At 34.2% G+C, this 22,805-nt stretch overlaps 1 protein-coding gene across 1 annotated transcript in view; it reads right to left on the bottom strand.

Annotated features, from left to right (window-relative positions):
• The window catches only part of LOC136031657 (kelch-like protein 3), a 60,275-nt gene that overhangs the window by 3,219 nt on the left and 34,251 nt on the right, over window positions 1–22,805 (bottom strand). The window contains exons 8-12 of the mRNA XM_065711327.1: window positions 21,148–21,257; window positions 18,930–19,042; window positions 12,809–12,986; window positions 6,214–6,354; window positions 3,554–3,809 (exon numbers count right to left, since the gene is read on the bottom strand). Of these exons, the coding sequence (XP_065567399.1) occupies window positions 3,554–3,809; window positions 6,214–6,354; window positions 12,809–12,986; window positions 18,930–19,042; window positions 21,148–21,257 (798 nt within the window). The remainder of the gene's footprint in view (window positions 1–3,553; window positions 3,810–6,213; window positions 6,355–12,808; window positions 12,987–18,929; window positions 19,043–21,147; window positions 21,258–22,805) is intronic.

Below are 22,805 nucleotides of genomic sequence, written 5' to 3'. Positions count from 1 at the left end.
GTTTTGCAAAAAAAAAGAAAAAAAGAAAAAGAAAAGTCATTTGACTGAATCTGAGAACATCAATTCTTATTCATTATCTGTATTTTCAACTTTGAACTACACGCAAGATATATTACTATAAACTCTACATTGCCCATTGATGAAGTTTGACCAATCCATATAGTTTTTTCTAGCCAATTCATTTCGATTCAAGGCTTAATAAATAAGTTTCAATAAAATCCAGAAACTTTAAGCACAAAATTTTATGTCAAATTTTTATTTCAAAACAATTTACTATAATCATGGACATCTTACTTAGTCCATCCTTAGCATCCTTAGTTCAAAACCTAGATCAAAATTGATCACCTAATCAATCTTTTCGTTACCCAACGTCACCTTTTCATCTTCACTAATTCCTAGCCTTAGTGACTTAGTCTTATTAACATCAATTGTTAAACCTATTCTAGCTTCCTGAACCCTCAAAACCTTTAAAAGTTCATTCATTTTGGTCACACTTTCATCAAGAGTGCTTAAATCATTAGCATAATCTAAGTCTACGAATGTTTTCCCTTCCCATTTGATTCAATGCTCTCCCATTGCCTTTCCCATGCTCCTTAAGATAAAGTCCATCAAAACGATCAACATGAAGGGGGATAGAACTAAAGGGGGATAGAACACAACCCTGCTTAACTCCTAATCTAATACAAACCAGCTGCTAACCTCATTTCTTACCTTAACCGCAGCAGTGTTATTCTCGTACATAGCACTAATCACTTTAATGTATTTGTCTGGTATGTCATACAAGGATAAGACCTTTACTAAAGCTCTTCTATCAACAGAATTAAATGCTTGCTCATAATCTATAAAACTGAGGACCAAAGGTGTTTGTTAACTCAGACACTTCTCAATTATTAACCTAAGAGTGAAATTTGGTCAACAAATCCTCTAACTGTTTTAAAATAGCAGTGTTCTTCTCTTACAACTTTGTCTACAGCATCTTTCAGTCTAAAAAGTATCATATTACTAAGTAATTCGCTATCTACAGAAACCAGACTAATGTCTCAATAATTACCACACTCACTCTTATCACCTTTCTTATACAGTAGTTTAATAAAGGTTTTTCTAAAGTCGTTGGGTATTATCCTTATTCAAAAATCCCATTCATGATATTCAGTAACTTTTTCTAACCTCAGAGCCACACTATTAGCACCAGGAGTCTTATTATTTTTTCATTCTTTTAGTACTGTCGCTAGTTCTTCCTCAAAAAATAAATCTACCTTCACATCCAAGGTATCACAAACTTTTTCATTTTCATCTATATCTTTTCCTGCAGCTGTATCTCGGTTTAACACATTCTCAAAATGATCCACCCATCTCTCTTTAACTCCTTCCTTATCAATAATTGTGGCCCCGTTCCTATCTTTAACTGGGACAAGACTGGATTGACTAGTACCCCTTAATTTATTAACATACCAGTACAATATTTTACTATTATACCGTCTAGCTGCATCTTCCAGATCCTCGACAATTTTATCCATGGTCTTTTTATGAAGCCAATGCTTTATATATTAAGAGTTTAAATATTCAATGTTTACTTGATCTTTTCATAGCCCCCCCCCCTCCTACAGCCCATGGAGGCATTGTGGAGATATGTGAATTGTTGTGTCCTTATTTTGCTGCTATATGGAAAATGTATCTATCTATTAAAAGTTCATATTTCAATACTTTCTCCACTTTCTTTACATTCCTTTTGTTTTATATGATCTATAACTTATATGATATATCATGTTTTATATGATCTATCACTCATATTTCTTGTACAAGCCACTTCTCCTCTCTATTAAACATAAAGCTTTCCACTAACATTCCTCGCAGCAGTCCTAATTTTTCTTTCTAAAACACCATCAGCAACTTCACAAATTGTTTTTCTAAAACTATTCCAACGATCTCCCTCATTGTCAAATTTTAAACCCTCGAGTTTAGTAGTCAACTATTCCTGGAACGTTTCTCTCAAATTCTCATCCTGGAGTCTACCAACGTCTTGACTTCCTGGGAGGTAGTTACCCTTCCGAAATTCAGCTTTAAATTAACCCTAAACACTACTAGATTGTGATCTTAACTGCAACCTTCCAGATTACTGTAGCAAAGACAAACGCTGCCATAAATCTCAGCTATGCATTAATATGTATATAATTAAAATCATTCAAGATTAAACTTTTGAAATTGTTAATTAATTGACTTACCTAAAAAACACCTTTTGAGAGACCAATTAGGCAATCTAATTATGTTATACTTATCCTTTTAGATCACTGTCGACATATCAAAATCCTTCCTTTCTTGTGATTCTGACAATACAACTTTAATTACCCTACTTAATTCTCAAAAATTCGAACTAGCCTATATTTGTTCAATAGCCCTACTAAACGTGACGATTGTGCCATCTTATGGGTGTTACAACCATTTGTTGGGTTTGTTTGTAAACGAGAAAAGTTTTCACTTGTTTCTTTTCACAATTCATTTTGGCAACAAAGGTGAGAATTTAAGCAACAAAAATTCTTAATATTTGTATAACACCCAAAAGAAACATCATGGACATTGCTGGTTTTCTGATATGAACAGACCATAGATGGGGCCAGGAGGCAATCACTGCTTTCGTTTTGATGTCCTGGGTACTTTAACATTGACAAATATCATCGAACAGATCCAAAATTCAAATTATCTTCAATCATTATCATAGCAAGCTCTTTCTTGACCTAAGAAATTAAAGTGATTGATAAGCAAATTATAGCCAAAGTTTAATATCTTATATTTTTACTTTTGTTTCAATTTTAAGGAGTAAACAGGTTGTGCATAGCCCTCAGAAGGTTAAGCGATTTAACTTGAATATGGGTCCTCTCACGATGCTTTGTATCCGCATTAACTTTTTTTTTTAATTGACTGAAAGTGACTAGAAATATAACCACAGAAACACGCAAATTGTAATTTATAAGAAAATCTAAAATCAGAATATGATTTTGATTCGGGTAAATAATGAAACTGTGTTCTGCATGAACATGTGAGAGATAAATGCGATGAGGTCGTATACCTTTGTACCATTAATGGCGTAGCTCAAATTGAGCGATCCATTAAGTGAAAAATGAGCAAAGGTAATATTACCTTTCTTCATGCTGTCAAATTGTTTCCTTTTAATAGTGCACTTTAACTGAATATGAGCTTATTTATGAAAACTTTTGGTAAATTTTACGACGAGGAGTTTGTCAATATTTGAATTTGTACGGAAGAGCCTTGTCAAATTTCACCATTCGCTAATTGATTTTTATGATCCAACGTGGTAACAGTGGCGAAATCGTGGCATGCCCTAAAACTTAATAATTGCGAAAAAAAGAAAACCCTTACAGAAACGCGGTTTTCAGATATGGATACCCTTAAGATGCGTCCCGAAGGGGAAAATGCTTTTATTTTGGTTCCTTATTCATTTTAAAAAGCCACATCGACACGAAAATCAAGGTTATCGAAAGATCGGGTGCATAAAGAGGAGATGAAAAAAGCGTAGAATCAAAAGGAAAAAACTAACCAGCATTCCGCCTGCACAGACACATGTCAGCAACAGGGGTCCATTTTTGCGTTAAGGGATTAAACCGCTCAACAGACTTTCGAACAAGTGGTCCATCATGCCCTCCCACCGCATACAGCTGACCGTCAAGAATTGCAACACCAGCACCACTCCGATGAGCGCTCATATCAGGAGCTGGACTCCAGGTATTTGCTTCAGGATTGTAAGTCTCCACAGAAGCCAAGCACATACGAGACTGACCATCATAACCACCAACCTGAAATAGGGAGAGATTAACTAGATTTAGCGATTTAAGTATTTCTTAAAGTGACAAATTTTTTCATTAGCAAAATGCTACAAATATAACTTCTTTCAATGCATTTTATGCAACTGAATTTTCACAGATTTACCTGTGTCAATATACTTCAGAGACAGCGATGAGTTTTAGAGTAGTATTTCGAAGACATCCTACTCAATAACATAATAATAACAAATATAAAACGTAATACATCGATTATTCGTAATGAATGTATTTGTACACTTCAGAAACTGCGACAAGTTTTAGAGTAGTATAAAAATTAAACAGGTTAAAGCGAACCAAATGTAAAGTTTCTGAAATTTTCATACTACTACATTGCCATATATTGATAGGTTGAAGTGCGTTTCTTTGGAGCTAAATTTGACACTGGAACTCCTTATCCTTAAACGTTCTCACGTTTAACACTTAAAATTTTCACGTCTTAACGTTAAACGCCAACAGCCTGGAACCAAAAGAAAAGAAGGTAGTCCCCGAATAGGGTGAGAGAATGTCGCGAGGAAACTACTACTACTAACAACTGACCGCAGTACCAAGCCACCTGAGGCCAACACAGCTACGCACGCTCATCTTCCATCCCAATCTATTCAAAGCCTTTTTCTTTACACCCTTCCAAGAAGTTCCCATTTCCTTTAAATATTTCTTTATGACATCCTCTCACCCAAGAAGAGGACGACCTGATTTCCGTTTAACCCAAGACGATTATCCAAAAAGGAAAATCTTTGACAATCTGTCATCCTTCACCTGCAGAACGCGCCCTAACCCTCTCAACTATTCTTTCATTATAGCCCTAGAAAGTGGGATTGAACCACACTTTTTGTAGAGCCTACTGTTTCAAACACGATTAGTAACCCAGGTACCCAAAACAATCCGTAGGCAATGTCTCTGTAAAACATCTAGTAAATTCGGGCAACCATGCTTTAGAGCCATATTTGACCACTGTCATCACTGTGCCTTCCAATATTTTAATCTCGGTTTGCAGACTTATCTTCCCATTCTTCCAAACTGTTTTTCAATTCTGAAAAAAACACCCTGAGCTCGTAAGGAAAGATTTAAGGGAAATGGGAATTTCTTGAGAGGGTGTAAAGAGGGAGGCTTACCTGCGTTTGTATTCAATTTTCAGAGAGGTGGACGAACATTTACTCATTAAGTAGAAAAAAATAGTTGGGGTAAAATTCACAATGTTTGTATTTTTAAGTATTCTGGTCAACTCAAGAAGTTTTATTAATTTCTTAGCACCCCAAAAGGTAGGAATTTAACAAGTAATTTTTCAGAATAAATAACGGTATAGAAAACACCGACACTTCTAATCTGTCTTAAGGCTTAAGACTTTCTGAGAGGGGTGAGTAACAAAAATTTGAGTAGATTGGGCAGATGAGGACCGTGCGCAGCTCGTAGGCCTCAAGCAGCTTCGTGCTGACGGCGTTAATGGTGACGTTAGAGACATTGTCGAAAATTGTTTGCTTCCTTGGTTGCATACCTACAAGTCCAAGCTTAAGTTACTGGGTAGTTTAACTACTCTGATGGTATTTCCTTTATTATATATGTACACTGCAGCCTTTATATAAACTGCTCCCTTAAGTCATTTTAATAGCTTCTACCCATAGCTCTTTTGCCGTGGATGTTATTTTTTTTGCAAGATTGTCACGTAGAATAAAATGTGAAAAAATAAAATCAACTTCCAAATATACATTATTTGTCGAAAAACGTAAAAAATTTCAGTGGGGATAATGAAGAGGAGGGAGGTCGAGTTCTTAATATATTTAAGATTGTCCATATTCAACAATACCGCTAGGATATACCTTTATTTGTTTTATTCGTGGCGTTTAGACGATTTCCCGTTTATTGAATCAGTTTAGGATCAATGCATGTGTCAATTTTTTTTTCAGATTTAGCCTCATGGAACAAGATAAATGAACATTTTAAAGTTGATTTTTGTGATGTTTAAAACAACCATATCAAATAGATATCAGCAGGATAAGACCTTGAGGGACCCAGGACACGGGATGGTTTGGAGAACTATCGGATAGAGAAGGACAATTCGACTAACTTGCACTACTACTAACTATTTTGATAATTTGAATGGCTAATTGGTGGGAAAATTCTTGGCAACCGTTAAGATCAGAGCTTACCGAGCTACACCCGAGCTGCAATTTACCCGAGATGCAACACGAGCGGACAAGTACAGGGAGGAGCCAGTTTACATTATTTTTTCCGGGTAAATTGCTTGATTTGCCCTCTCTCTTTATTCGCTCCCTGAAATGAATTCCTGAATACGTATCTGAATATGAGTACAAAGATTACCCAGACCTTTAAAAATACCTCCTTTTTATGAAAACCCTTTATATATGTAGATATGACTCACTGCGTACAGAATCCCATGAAGTACGGCTACTCCCACACTGTTCCGTCTAGTAAACATATTAGCTATCATCCTCCATTCACCAACAGCTGGATCGTATTTTTCAGCAGTATTTAAACCAGACGTTCCATCGAATCCTCCAACCTTAAAATGTTCAATAAAAATAATTAATAGTTGCCAAACTTATCTTAAAACATGACAATATCATGACAATGACAATATGACAATATTGTCAACAACATGACAATAAGGATGAAAACACACTGCAAGTCATCTTTGTATACCCCAGGGTTACAAAGATGTATTGGAAATAAATACTGTTTTGACTAAACACTGTTTACTGCATCAATCCATTAGGGGCCAAGACTACGCACAGACGTAGCTTCAACCATAAAGCTTTAATTTCCAAAACTAAAGCCATAAGGCACGATTTTTGGTAATTTACCATCCTGTATCCGTTAAAAGTGCCATAGTCATCTTAACTTTTCTTTCATTGTAGCCCTAGAAATAGAATTGAACCAACTCATGTTGTGCAGTTGTTCTTTCGGTTTGATGTGCAGTCGGTCACATGAGTACCTAAAACGACCCTTAACAGTTCTTTTGGAAAACATCCAAAACGTATTTCTCAACTTTTCAAACCGCCCTCGCTTCACAGCCATGCTTAAACACTGCATAACCGTGGCTTCCTATTATGCTATTCTTTACCCCCCCCCCCCCCCCATGCAGCTTTGATTTCCCATAAGTTGAAATAGAGATCCCAAGCGTCAAAAACCAAATTTCTGTGGTGGTGGTGGAGGAAAATGTAACGCTTAATTCCCATATGAACAATATGTCACTTACTCTGATGAAATTAGAAAGTAAAAAAACACGATAAACATTAGTGATGTGGAATGTGAAAGTTCAAGATGAGGTAATCAAGATGAGGTTTTTTTTGTAGATGGCGCTGTTGCGCTAGCACAGCTGCAGAGCCCATCTACCAAGTTTAGCTCAATATATGTGTGCTGGTTCGTCAATGGCGTCACCAGTTAAAGCAGTGGCTATCCTGACAGTTTTCTGTGCCATGAATATGCAAATTAAGTACAGGAAAGATACTTTATTTGACCTTTCTTCACCCCTGTATACGGTGGCGCCATCAACATTTTCGAACTTGGTGACTTAATCTTCTGACGAAGCCACCAGATGCTGCTACCGTCACTTTTTTAGATGTCAGCACTGTTCACAGTAGAGCTAAACAAACCCGAGTGATATTTTCTTCTTCTTTTTTGTGTTAGTTTGCTATTTAGCATAGTGAAGCAACGCAAATTAACTGTTAGCTACGATGTTGTTTAAATAAACCTATCTCTCTCTCTCTCTAAAAGCACATGAACTACTGTCCAAAGTTGTTACTGAGGGCCTTGATCTACCAGCCCCGAGCCCAGCTAAGTTGGTGGATTTCAGGGAAAATGTGAATTTTTTGGAATTTGAATTGCCGTCAAAGTTAATCTGGAACGAGATTCTGACGAACGCTAAGAAACTGAAAAACAAAAAAATTGGAGGATTTGAGAAAATATTTTTGTCAGACGACGCACCTAAGTCTATTTGTGACGTTCGTAAGAAATTGCTTAATGTGAAATTTAAATTGCGCAATTTCGGAATTGACTCTTGGCTGTCCAAAGGTCTACTCCCCCTGCCTAATCATGAAACGGCAAGATGGTTCAAATGAAAAACTAACAATCTGTGAAGCATTCAGAAACATGACGGTGAAATTGCTAAAATGAGTATACGATCTCATAAAATTAATTATGCTTATATGATAATACATCAGTTTGTTTGATAGTGCTGTGTTTATATGTATAACTAGTTTATTAGATAGTATGAGTGTTTGGTATGCATTAAAGTTGAATAAACTATTGTAGTGGGTCCTATGCGGTCTGATGTGTTTGGGTGATATTATTATTATGAAAGAATGGCTTATATTACCATTACCAGTGCTGATTATTTGTTTATTTCTTAGTTTTCCCTTGTTTCTTTTTTCTTCTCTTTCCCTGCTTTTTCCCTTACCTTGATTATATTATTCTTATTTATTCTTACCTTGATTATATTATTTTCCACTTTTTTTTTGTTATATTTTTTCCTTATACCTGTGGTCTGGTGGGTTTGGTCGTGGAGCGGAACTGCCATCCACCATGAGTAAATCTACAATTTCTGTTGGTGGCCTGGTTGGTATCAACTCTTTGGGGGAACGTTTACTTGAATTACAAAATAATCCTTTTGATATTGAAAATATAATTAATAATTCAATTAGAAGTAGAAATCAGAAGTATAATGATTCTAATTCGGCTTATAAGAGTAAGTATGTTTCACAATTAAATGGTTCTGCCTCCTCCAAACCAGATGATATTTTCTCTGTGTTTCATCTTAACATTCAGGGACTTTACTCGTCTTTTGATGAGTTGAAACAGGTCGTTGGTGTTGGAACTCCTGATGTTATAGGATTATGTAAACTTTCCTGGATTCAAAAAATAATATCCTTCTAGATATTCCAAGATATAGGATGGAGAGGCTGAATCAGAAACAAGTAATTTGAGTAGAAATGAGGAAGGAATCTTTGAATCCCTTTTTATTGAGATTAAATCTATACGAAAGTATTTAGCTGTGGGTTTGGTTTATAGGTCCCCCAGCGGGTCTATTCCTTCGTTTATAAAAATTCTTGAAGAAGCTTTGGACTCAGTCCAAAAACATCCCTATGAACTAATCCTTATGGGTGATTTTAACCTCAATCTGCTGGATCAAAATTCTGCTTCAGCTATTGATTTTTGTCGATGATGCTCTCTTCGGGTATTTTACCTTCAGTTTGTACACCAACCCGAGTTACTGACACGCAAGCGTCTTTTATTGATAATATTTTTTCGTCACTAGATGTCTTGATAATTTGGTGCTGGTTAGTGATATTTCTGTGTCATCCTGATGCTCGGTCGTGTTCCAATACTACTTCTAACGAAGATTTTCTTGTTGCTTTTGCTGATGATACCACCCTTTTGACCATTGGGAAGACAGAACGTGATATCAAGTCTAATCGTGTGGCATTATTCGAGAGAGTTATTTCATGGTTTAATGCGTATTACTTGGTCTTGAACGTTGGTAAGTCGTATTTTCCATTTTTTTTTCTCGAATTGGTATAGCTTTCACTCAGCTTACACACCTTCAGGTGTCACAAGGCTCCTTGTGTAGACCAGAGAATCGAGTGGTCCGGTTTCTTGGTATCCTACTTGATGAGAATCTTTCCTTCAGAAATCATATAGCCATGATTAGGATTAAGGTCTCACAAAGTTTGGGTATCATTCGAAAACTTAAGACACACATTTCCTGGATCTATTCTGAAACTTCTTTTTTTCACTCTTGTCCAGTCATATGTTTCTTATTGCCCCATTGTATGGATGTCTACTTTTCCGTCTACGCTGCAGTCCCTTCCTGTCATGTGTAATAAAGCACGGCGTCCTCACCAACCATTCCTCACCAACACCGCTCTTAACTCTACGGTCTATTTACATTATTTCTTGTGCTCCTTTTGTCTTTCATCAGCTTCACGGCAATCTTCCAAAATCTCTATGGAAAACTCCTATTTTTATTTCTGATTTAGCTCCATATAGCCTTCGTTCTTCGAATGATATCTACATTTCACCTACCCCTACTATTCGATCAGATTTCAATCCCCTCATTGCTTGTCAACAGGTCTGAATTTCACTTCCTTCTTCAGTACATAGATGCCACTCGTTTGGGACTTTTAAAAGGTTTCTTAACGATCATTTAATAAAGAATAAAATAGAATATCATTTTTTTTTCCTCTCAGAAGTAGATGTCCCCTGTGTTCTGTTCATGGTGTGTGGTTGTCTTCTCTGCGCTTGACTCCTATGCCTCAAGTATGTTCTCTATGTTGTTTTTTTTTTTCTAGTTTTTTGCTTATATTGAAAAACAAAAAAGTTGTTGCTTGTATTTATTTTATCCCCTTTGTATCCCTTGCCATAGAGCCTTTCGAGGGGAATTAAGTGTATTATAATTCAATTTTGAATTGTATTTTGTATTGTCTTGTACATAATAATAAACTTCTATCTCTCTCTTTATCAGCAGTCAGCATCTGAGGGTTTAAAATTTAAACTATAATATATTAAAAACAGGTAAAATTTCTACATATAAATAAAAAATTAATTTCGTTGTAATACTAAATGGAAAGGCATTGTGGTCTAAGAAATTATTTAACATCTAAGGGTTTATTATCATGAAATCTCTCATATTATAATCCAAGGTTTATTATCTTTCAATCCTTCTAGTACCGTTTTTGATTCCTCATTGCAAATTACATCTTCATTGGCTTCAAAATTACTAAAAAAAAATCCGGTCTTTTATATATCGTTTCGTACAACATCACCACACTTTGAGCCCCAGTGCCCATCTCTGACTGGGGAAAGTTTAGAAAGACTAATTTCTCTTATTTTTTTCTACTAAATTTTACTACAATGCCGGCTCGCTACATCTTCTAGAACATCCGTAATTTTATTTGTTTATCAATACAAATAAAAAAATTGTTTATTAATACATTAGTTGTCGTTTATAAAATATATAGACTTATGGCAGCACAAATCATATAAGCGTGCCTCTATTTCTAAGGCTTAGAAGATTCTAGACAAGACAAGTTTATTTGTGCCTTAACTTTTGATTTTTGACATTTACGTGCCTTAACTTTTGACTTTATCCTTTGATTTTTGCCGAGTATAGTTTCCTATGATTCTAGGTTTGAAGACACAGTTCTATTTACCCAAGTAGTCCTAAGATTTTAAGCCATAACATAGGCCTATTAGATTTTTATTTGATTTTAAACGTTTATTTGTTGTTTTTATTCTTTTTTTTCAAGCCGAAGACGCTTTGTTCTATACGGGCAAATATTCGTTTACTTTTGTTCTCTTCCTTTCCTTTACGTAATGCATCTATTATATACTGCAGATTAGCTGACTTTCTTGGAAAAGTTAGAAATGTGTTAACTTCTATCCTACTAAAATACGGTAGATAAATTCATATGAGGAAAATGGTTGACTTACTATGTGAACAGCTTAATTAAATAAAATTTATTTTATTGATTTTTCTTATCAATCATGTTTATTGTGTAATTTGCCTGGATCATAAAAACTGAAAATGATACAACCACTACTGAGGCAAATATGACGTCTTTCGAATGTATTCATAAATATGATGTCACTGATATGAATCTTGTTTTTCAAAAATTAAGGCTCCTAACGAAGGCTCCCAAACTTCTGACCTACCAAAATTATTTCTTTAGGTCAGAAAATCCCAGGATGCCAATTTTCGTGACAAAAACATAGAGCCGTTATCGAGAAAAAATAAATACATACATAAATAAATAATTATTGCTCATTTAAAGATATAGTATAAGCTCGTTTTTAAAATGGACCAAAAAGTAGAGGTTTTTTTTCTCGGGAATCTACGAACATGAGAGAAAACGATTGGCACAAAACATACTAGGCTTTACATCACATAGCTATCATATAGTTAAACTATAATGATTTAAGATATAAGATTTGATAAGATTGATTTAAGATATAAGACATTGATTTAAATTATAATAGACCAAGTTATAAATGCATGAATCAAAAAATACGGTGAGTTAATCAAAAGGAGTAAAAAACATCAAGTTATGCAAAGTACAATTCATTTTGTGCCTCTCCTTTCACTCAAATTTTCGAGAGAAAAACGCTATTCTTTACTTTTTATCAATTTCGAAAACAAGTTATTCTTTATTTATTATTTTTGACATTTTAGTCTTCCCTAAATTTAAAAGTCTTTAGTGTTCTATAAGACAAAAATTTGTCTCATCAAAGATTTGAACCTACGTTGCCACGACCAAAGGCAGGTGCCCTTACAACTGCAGCACAATTGGGCTTCACTCCGAGAACTGGGGACAAGAAAGCAACTGATTGTATGTTCCACAGCAGGAGTATGACCTTATAGATTCAGTAAGTTAACATAAATGTTTGATACATCTCTAGAATACAGAAAATAAACACGACAAGGTTTTATTTTATTCTATTTAGTTTTACTAGATTTTAACTTGGTTTATTCTTCATAAATTAACCTTTTTTTTTCCTCTGCCCCTACTTCATCGGTATATAGGGCTCGATAATATACATACTGATTATATGCAAAAGAATATAAGAGGCCAAAAGGCTGAGGCCCCTGAAGGCCTTCGGTCTTGAAATAGAAACTAATTAATAAGAAGTGGTAAAAAGGTAGAGGTAAAGAGTACGGCATTAGACCTTACAGTCCATACCGACGGTGCTGATCTCCGTGTCTTGGCCCTTCAGCCACGAAATGCAATGGGGGTTTACCTTCTCTAGATTTCTCCAGGTACCCATTTTGAGTTGGGTCGACTCTGACTGAGCTTACAGAGTCACGCCACTGACTCTCGTCACAAACTCAATAATTGGGTACACAAGGGTTCGAACCCTCACCCTCTCAGACAAAGGATCCCGAATCGACCGCACAAGCCCACTCGGCCAGGACGACTTCCAGGAAGAAGTGGTACGCCTGGAAAAACAAAAATACATACCGCGTAAACACACCCATTTAGAACAGCAACTCCAAGGGTTGATCGTCTAGTTAGCATATCCGGTGCGTTGAACCACTGATCTAAGGCTGGCTCGTATGTGTCCACTGTTCTCACCCTTAATGAACCATTGAAACCACCAACCGCATACACTCTTCCATTTAACGAAGTTAGTCCAGCTCTACCGACAAAAAATTAATTGATTTGAGTAAACTTGATGTCAAAACTTACGAAAAGACTTTGGCTATCCCCACATCCTACCTGCTACATTGACTTGTAAAATTCAACAGCTGATGATTGAAAAGTTTCCAAACAAAGTCGTTACAATATTGCCTTGATCTAAAATTCTTCGCTTTTATATCGCATGGAAGGGGTTTGGGAATTCCCCTCTAGGAAGTTAAGCTGCCTAGAAAAGTATACTATTTGGAATCCTCCCTCCCCAGGAAATACTTCCCCGGTATAATAAAATATTTCAATCCTGCATTATATAAAAGTAACAAAACTTGTAGAGTCATTAAAAAAAATTCAACTAATAAAGAAATAAATTCAATCACGACGGGGTGAAAATCAAGGGATCGCCGAGACTTATAGTAGTCTAGCTCTGTACAGTCAACCTAGCTCAAGTTGAAATAGTGCTATTTCACTTGTCGTGTTAGATTAGGTTGCAACGTTAGCTTTTGTGCAAGTTGAAACGAAGCTGTTTTTAGGTCGTTTGTTTCGTTGCATTGTCAAGGAAGACGAATTTTTGTTTCAATCTATTTCTTATTGGTTGAGGCTGTGTACATTTTAAATTGAAATATTCTTACAAAAGTTTGTAAGAAATCGGCTTCGGGGTTTATTTTTCGTCGACCAAAAAAATTATTGGTTGACATGAGTACAGTCAAATGAGATAAGTTCTAAAACAAGCCATGTACCGATTTGTACGGTCAAATGAAATAAGTTCTGAAACAAGCCATGTACTGATTTGTTATTAGGTATTTTAGCCTTCTTAAAGGAAGAATTTTTTTAAACAAAACTTTTATGAAAATGAATGAAAGAGCAAATTTGACAAGCGCCTTTGGAAGTTTTCTACTAGTGCATCACATGTCCACACGTCATTAGCAATATCCAAAACTAATTTTTAATTGTACGTCGAATTATTTATTGCAACACATTCAATTATGGACGTCATTACCAGACTAGTTCAGTTAAATATTCAAAAAATAATAAAAGTCTTTTTAAGTTATAGTGCCAATTTTGATGCTATAATTGAGTAGATTGTAACATTTTGCATCATAACAAAGGTAAACTTTCATTTAAATTTCATAGTACGGTAAAATTTCATTTGACCGTACTATGCGACACAAAGTGAAACCGGGGGGGAGGGGGCCCAGATGGATTTCATGCCCACCCCAAGATTTGGCCCAAATGGTGCCTCTACCCATTGTCTGTCCATATAAATAGATTGTCAGGTTTACCAACTCTTGAACATGCAACATAATAATTGTCCATGGGAAAACAATCCGTATTCAGATCTATACCGCATTTTTCTAACGATTGCCCTTGAGCTTTGTTGATGGTGATTGCTAATCGAACATTCCCTGTGTCCCTGTCGTCATTTATATATCCCCCTGTGCCCCCGGCGTCCCCGTTGTAGTTGTGTCCCTGTGTCCTGGTCGTCATTTATATTCCCTGTGTCCTGGTCGTCATTTGTGTCCCGGTATCCCAGTTTGTAATCTCTCTTTGAGTGTCCCGGTCGTCATTTATATTCCCTCTGTCCCAGTGTCCCGGTCTGTAATTTCTCTTTGAGTGTCCCGGTATTCATTTATATTCCCTGTATCCCGGTCGTCATTTGTGTCCCGGTGTCCCGGTCTGTAGAGTCATCTTATAATGACGTCATATACAAAGCCTTATCTATATATATAAAGATAAGTTGTCTGTGTGTCTGTCGAGTGACATCATGTTTGTGTGTCGACTGACGTCATGTTTGTCGACTGACGAAATTACAGACCGGGACATCGGGACACAAATGACGACCGGGACACTCAAAGAGAAAGCGACCGGGACACAAGGAATGTTCGATTAGCAATCACCATCAACAAAGCACCGGGACACAAATGACGACGGGGACACATGAAATATAAATGACGACCAGGACACTCAAAGAGAAATTATAGACCGGGACACCGGAACACAAATGACGACCGGGACAAAAATGACGACCGGAACACCGGGACACAGGGAATATAAATGACGACCGCGACACTCAAAGAGAAATTACAGACTGGGACACCGGGACACTAATGACGACCGGGACAAAGGGAAACAACTACAACGGGGACGCGGGGGGGGCACAGGGGGATATATAAATGACGACGGGGACACAGGGAATGTTCGATTAGCAATCACCATCAACAAAGCTCAAGGGCAATCATTAGAATAATGAGGTATAGATCTTAATACAGACTGTTTTTCCCATGGACAATTATATGTTGCATGTTCAAGAGTCGGTAAACCTGACAATCAATTTATATGCACAGACAATGGGACAGCCAAGAATGTTGTATATTCGCAAGTTTTACGTAGTTAAAAATATATATATATATATATCTCTATATTCACAGGTGGGACACAGGGACACAACTACAATGGCGCGTAACGACTTACACACGCGGGGGGGGGGGGGGGGGGGGGCGCAAAGCACCCCCACCAACTAGGTGTTGGGGTGGCGCGAAGCGCCACCCCAACAGCTAGTATACTTAAAATGACGTCAAATGCAAACCCACAAACAAACAAACAAGCATATATACAACTTATTTTTATATATATATAGATACAGTTTCTTTTATAGTTTTTTCTTTTCTTAGTTTTTTTCTTTTTTAGTTTTTCTTTTTTTTTTAGTTTCTTCTTTTTAGTGATTTGTTTTGTTCAATTTGTTAATGTTCATTCCAATATTGACACTTGGAAAAATCTTTACGTGGCAAGCATGCTAAAGCTCCAACAATTTATAATAAACCTCAATATTTTGGGTATCTGTTTTAAGGGTTTCGAATTACTTTAATCTATTGTCAAAATATATTGAAATATTTGTGCAATTCCCAGTTTTTTTTAGTTTTTTCTTTTTTTAGTTTTTTTTTCTTTTTAGTTTTTTATAGTTTTTTTTTTTCTTTTTAGTTTTTTACCTTTTTTATTTTTTGTATTTTTTTTACGTTTTTTCTTTTTAGGTTTTTCTTTTTTCTATTTTTTTTTTATTTTTTAGTTGTTTTTTTTAGTTTTTTCTTTTTAGTTTTTTTTTTTGGTTTCTTACCATTTTCCTTTTTTCAGTTTTCTTTTTCTTCTTTATTTTTCAGACGTAAATACATATTGCCGAACCTTTGTTTTTTTTAACTAAAATCTGGTAGGTATTGATGACCTTATCCAAGTCAAAATCCCAAACCCAATCATCATCGCTATCATTTTCTATTTTGATACGTTTTGACTCTCGCTGTCCAGGTGGATTTTCATCTAACTGCACGGTTTTGCGTTCTTTAGCCGCAAGCCTTTTGGCATTAACCCTTTGAGCGGATTCCTTAATGGTTTCTTCTGCCATTGCAGGATTTATACTAAAATTTATCTTTGAATTAACTATTTGAGCAGCTTCCTCGGCTGTTTCTTCTGTCATTTTAAGATCTATACTAACAATTCCTCTTCACGTGCCAAGCTTGCTAAAGCTCAACAGTTTATAATAAACCTCAAAATTTTAAGTATCTGTTTTAAGGTTTTCGAATTACTTTAATCTATTGTCAAAATATTTCGAAATATTTATGCAATTCCCAGTTTTTAAATTTTAGTTTGTTTTCTTTTATATATATAGAAGATATAATCAGGCGTAACAGACATAGTGTAACAGACATAACACACAAATAACTTATTTATATATATATAGAAATATATATATATATATATATTATATATATATATATATATATATATATATATATATATATATATATATATATATATATATATATATATATATATATATATATATATATATATATATATATATATATATATATATATATATATATATATATATATATATATATATATATATATATATATATATATATATATATATATATATATATATATATAATATATATATATATATATATATATATATAATATATATATATATATATATATATATATATATATATATATATATATATATATATATATATATATATATATATATATATATATATATATATATATAATATATATATATATATATATATATATATATATATATATATATATATATATATATATATATATATATAATATATATATATATATATATATATATATATATATATATAATATATATATATATATATATATATATATATATATATATATATATATATATATATATATATATATATATATATATATATATATATATATATATATATATATATATATATATATATATATATATATATATATTATATATATATATATATATATATATATATATATATATATTGCTCTTTTTTGTATCTATTCGCTTATTTTGCTCCCATCCCTTCCTCTTTTTAATGCCCCTTTTAATTATTTTTCTGGCTTGTATTTTTGTTAGTTTATTTTGACCAGTTTCTATCTTTTTAACTTTTTAATTGACCTATTACAGTTTAAATATTGTGTCATAAATGATTATTTATTACCATTTTTCTTTTTCATTGTTGTTTTTTGGATTTTTGCCAGTTTCAGTTTCGAAGTTCGAATTCAGCCCTTTGTGGGCATGCGGTAGAGACTTTTTTTAAATAAATATTTTATCTTGTCGACGTAATACTGATGACACTGATAACGACGAACTGATAACGACATAATACTAAATGAAGTAATTTTTTCTAAGACCAGCACACTGCCTTTCTATGAATAACCAATAAACGTCCAAATGGGGAGAAGTCCATTTATCAGAGAGAGAAAACAGATACAAAAGTCTGTATATTTCGGCCACACCGAATGCTCAAGTCATGATCTTACCATTAACGTAGCCAAGTCGAAGATAATTCGTTTCAACCCTCTGAAGCGGAATATAGATAGGCCTCTAGTCCCTTTCCCGATTGTGAACGAAATAAAAATCTTAGGAGTAACTTTCACTAGTGACTGTAGTTTCAGTGCCCATATTAATTTAACCGTCCATAAGGCTAATGCAAGCCTTCAGACACTTACCAAAATTAGGCGTTTTGGGTGTGATACTAAAAGCCTTCTCCATGCCTACACGTGTTATGTTCGCCCGTTGCTCGAGTACGCGTGCCCGGTGTGGGGTCCATCTGCTATCCGCATAGCGTACCTATTACGCGACAGAGTGCGTCCAGAAAAGAGCAACAAGGATAATACTCCGAGACCGTGGCATACCCTACGATCAAGCCCTCGCTAAATTAAATTTATCTCCACTTAAAGTCCGGCTGGAACACCTTATTAACCAATTTGGAAAATTCATCCTAGCCAATAAGAGCCACCGATCACTACTACCCGAACCAGCCCTTCCCAATAGCCGGACTCGATTACAAAATAAACTTGTACCCCCTAAAGTACAAACCAATCGATACGCAAACTCATTTGTGCCTTTTTTCACATCAGATTTTAATGCTGAGTTGTAGTGTGTGATTTTTATTTAAATGTATGATTTTTGTGAAAAAACTGAATTTAGCTCTATGCTACGATAGTTTTTAAATATACCGATCTCTCTCTCTCTCTCTATCTCTCTCTCTCTCTCTCTAAAGCTAACGTTGCAACCTAATCTAACACGACAAGTGAAATAACACCATATTTATACAATCCTAATAAAAGATTGTGCCATATTTACCTCTTACTCACACTACCTGTCTTGGCTTTATCTCCAATTAGCCATGACTTGATGCCAGCAACTTGATTTTAATTCAAGAATCAACGGTTGACAAGTTAACCGATCCGTATTCTGTGGGCGCAATACTTCAAACTAGAAGCCCCTTAACCAAACCAAAAGCATTTAATACTTAATAGCTTAATAATAAACTAATTAAATATGATTATACTTATTAAACTAACTGTTATTATAAAGGCACTTACAATTAAATAGCTTAAAGAAATATGTACCACAACAACTCACCTACAACGCCTAGTTGGCATATCCGCAAGAACTGACCATTTATTTTCTGTAAAATCATAGCACTCAACATTTCTTATAGCTTTGGGAGACTGACCACCAACAACAACCAGCACCTGATATAGATAAATATTATATAGATATAAAATAGACGACATTATTTGTACCAAAGCTACAGGAGCATGAAAACAAACTAGAAAAATAATCAAGAGAAAATAAAACATAAAAGAACAATTCATCAAAATATTAAAAAAGAAAACACTTGCTCTATAATACCCTTTCATTTCTTAAGTGACCCACATTTACTCTTCCTAACCGCATAACAATGCAATAAAATTCCCTCCCAAATATATATAACAGTCACTCTTAGCCATGCTTTTCACACACAAGGATATGATTTATCTTCAGCCATTAAATAGAACACACTCTCATCTTTTCAAGCTGTTTCTGAACCCTTCCCTATTTTGTCCCTCATTCGCTGCGTTACTTCCAGTTATATTAAAACTTTTTTCCCCTTCATAAAAAAAAGGATAAAATATCCCACTAGTTTATCACTTTTTTTCTCTCTCTCTTTTTTTTATTGGCTGATGGTACTGCCCAGGTTGCTGAACTTATTTGCTTGTTTCCCCCTTACCACTATATTTTTTATTTTCTCTTTTAATTTCTATATATTTTACATTTGTTTCTCTCTTTTTGTGTTTATTCACTAGTTTTTGCCCCCCCCCCTTTTTTTTACCAATTTTTATCTTTTTAACTCTTTTATTGACACTTATTAGTGTTCCTTTTAATTTATATATATATATATATATATATATATATATATATATATATATATATATCTATATATATACTAGCTGTTGGGGTGGCGCTTCGCGCCCCCCCCAAGCCCCCCCGTGCGCGTAAGTCGTTACGCGCCATATTAGTTACACGCCATTGTAGTTGTGTCCCTGTGTCCCACCTGTGAATATAGATAGACATATATATATATATATATATATATATATATATATATATATATATATATATATATATATATATATATATATATATATATATATATATATATATATATATATTTAACTACGTAAAACTTGCGAATATACAACATTCTTTGCTGTCCCATTGTCAGAGGCGCCATTTGGGTGGGGCAGGGGTGGGCAAATGCCCACCCCAGATTTTACAGGGGGCCCAAGCTTGCACCAAAAAGGGTCCTTTGCCGGCCATAATAATAACACTATTTGCTATTAACCATTGTAAACTTTGAAAGCAAGTTAGATACATAATCTAATTCTCAAAATCTGTCAAATGCCCGTTTCCTAGATGATTATATTAATATTGTAAATTCTAAATATTTGCAGTAATTCCTCTAAGTTGATAGACAAAAATAGGTCAGTTCCTGGCCTATCATTTCTTGATGGAATCGTTCCTTGTTATCTTCCAACTGCACTACGCGAGCGACGAAATCGCTGTCTCAGCAACTCCATGCCGTCGCCGTCAACTTGGTTATTTCTCGATCGCGCACCCTGACTCAGGCCATAAGGAGGAAACTCACCGACCTGCGTTCAGAAGCTTCATTTGTATCGCTTTTCAAGAAGGCTAAAGAGTGTGCAACAGAACTCGAAATTGAAGTACCTGCTGTGAATGGACCAGCAACTAGACCCTTCTCTGTTGGTCAGAAAGGACGACCTTGAAGAGCTCAAAAGATCACTAAGCATCGAAAACAATTTGTGACATCGGAAAGTTCAATAAAATAATCAGAACCAACACTCAAGTGTTGCCTATAATAAATAGCCATATAACTATAACCCATAATATTTTATTCTTATGTTAGAACATAAGGTATCAAACAAACACAAACCCATGACCTATGACGATGACACAGGTCTTAGTCGCTATTAACGTACGGTATATTAACTCATCCAACTAGAAAAATTACAAATCATCATTTTTTCAAAAAAAAAATATCCATTGAAAGCAATTTGGTGTACAGAAAAATCTAAGCTGGTCAAAATTGCAAAACTAGTTGAAAATAGTATATTAAAATTCAGCTATATCGCTTTATCAGTTATTCGCTTTATCAGTTATTCAATTTCAAATGTAAAGAAAAACAAAACAAAATGATAAATATTTTAGATTAATGTATAAATTCAAAATAAATGAAATAGCGTATACTATTAATTCATTTGTATGTCATATCTTAGAAAGACGTGGTCAAATTTACCTTAGGCAGTCCATACGGAAAACGAGGTCTCGTTCGAGGTGATCGATAAAGTAACTTTTGTTCAGTTTTCAATAAGTGATACTTTAAAGCTTCAATTAGGAAATCTTTACCTAAAAATTGAGAAGAACGATAAACAATTAAAAACAAACAAATGAAAACGAAATACAGAGAGGAATTAAGGAGACAAGAAAAGTACGCAAAAAAAGAAAAGGACTATTTAAAATAGTCTGTTTTAAAACAAATAAGTAATCAATTTGACATTTTCATGCATGCTCGTATGTAGAGAAAAGACCTTGTCTAAGTAAATGGACAAAATCGGGCTTGTGATTCACAAAACTCTTGATCTGCCAATGTTGAGCTCTCCAATGTAACTATCTCATTAAAAAACATCCTATTAAGGTTTCTACATCTCTTTTAGAAGTGGGATACCCTAATGGTTTTAACCACTCTTTTTAAGTGTTTTTATAAATTAAATACTTATTTGTGTTATTGATATTAAGCGGATTAAACTAAAAATTGAATGAGCAGATACTAGTCAAAAGTATTTTCAGCTAATGCATGAAATATTTTAAAAACTCAATTTGTATCCGTCGTGTGTTACATCAATTGTAATGAAGTTTCTGGTGTAGAATAGGAAATATCCTCATAAATGCTGCTAAACATACGGTTTCAATGTAATTTCTTTTCTAATGAAGTGTTTCAGACTTTTTTGTTTGGCCTTATTTTATATTGAATTTTCCCGTTTGCTACATATTAAATCATTTTCATTCTGGTTTCTGGTGCCAAGAATAAAAAATATTTTAAAGCACCAATGCCAGCAAATGAAAACATTTTTTAACCACATGGCTCCATCTTAGGTCTATCCGAACCTGAAAGTCAGGATTTTCTACGATTTTTCTTTTGGTTTTTACAAAATACTAAATGTCATTATTCGTGAGCAAAAGTTTTCACCAGTGCTTTCAAACCTGACCGTGCAAAACATCCGGAAACTAATTCGGTAAATTCAAAAATTCAAAAATACTGCAAAAACTTGCAAATAAACTATTTAAAACATGTTTCAAGTTTTCCATAGCGCAATATTTCCTGTTTATCCTCCAACGACTAGTCTAACAGCACATCATATATCTAGCACTAGCCAAACAAGTCAGGGTTATTTTTAGATAGTCTTTGTTACACGTGAATGTGTCATTTCTGTATTTCCTTTATTATAACTAGCAAACGGTAAACTAATTTTTAATCTTAATAATTAATTAATTCAAATAAACACTGTATTAGAGCATAGCAATAGCTAGCACAGACTTGCCCAGACAAATATTTTTTTGACAGAAGAAACATCACAGATGCGTGTTTATCTGTGTCATGTCTGTATGTCTTTATTTCAATATTTCTGAAATGAAACAACGAATTTTTACTTTATTGATGTAAGTAAAGTAATAAAAGAGGTAATTTTATAATAAAAATTTTGAAAGGGTTTAAAAATAAATATTTGGAAGGGCATTATCAACTAAATAGAATAATTGGTCTTTCAAAAAAGAATTTCTGGCAGCTAAGTCAACAACTAATAATTTGAACCATGATTAATTTTAACAATAAACTAATTAAAGCATAGCTCAGATTTTCTACTATTCCATAGCATATGTGCATGGAATATATGCATA

This window comes from Artemia franciscana, chromosome 10 (genome assembly GCF_032884065.1).
Source record: "Artemia franciscana chromosome 10, ASM3288406v1, whole genome shotgun sequence".
NCBI lineage: Eukaryota > Metazoa > Arthropoda > Branchiopoda > Anostraca > Artemiidae > Artemia > Artemia franciscana.
This window is presented reverse-complemented; position numbering and strand designations above follow the sequence as displayed.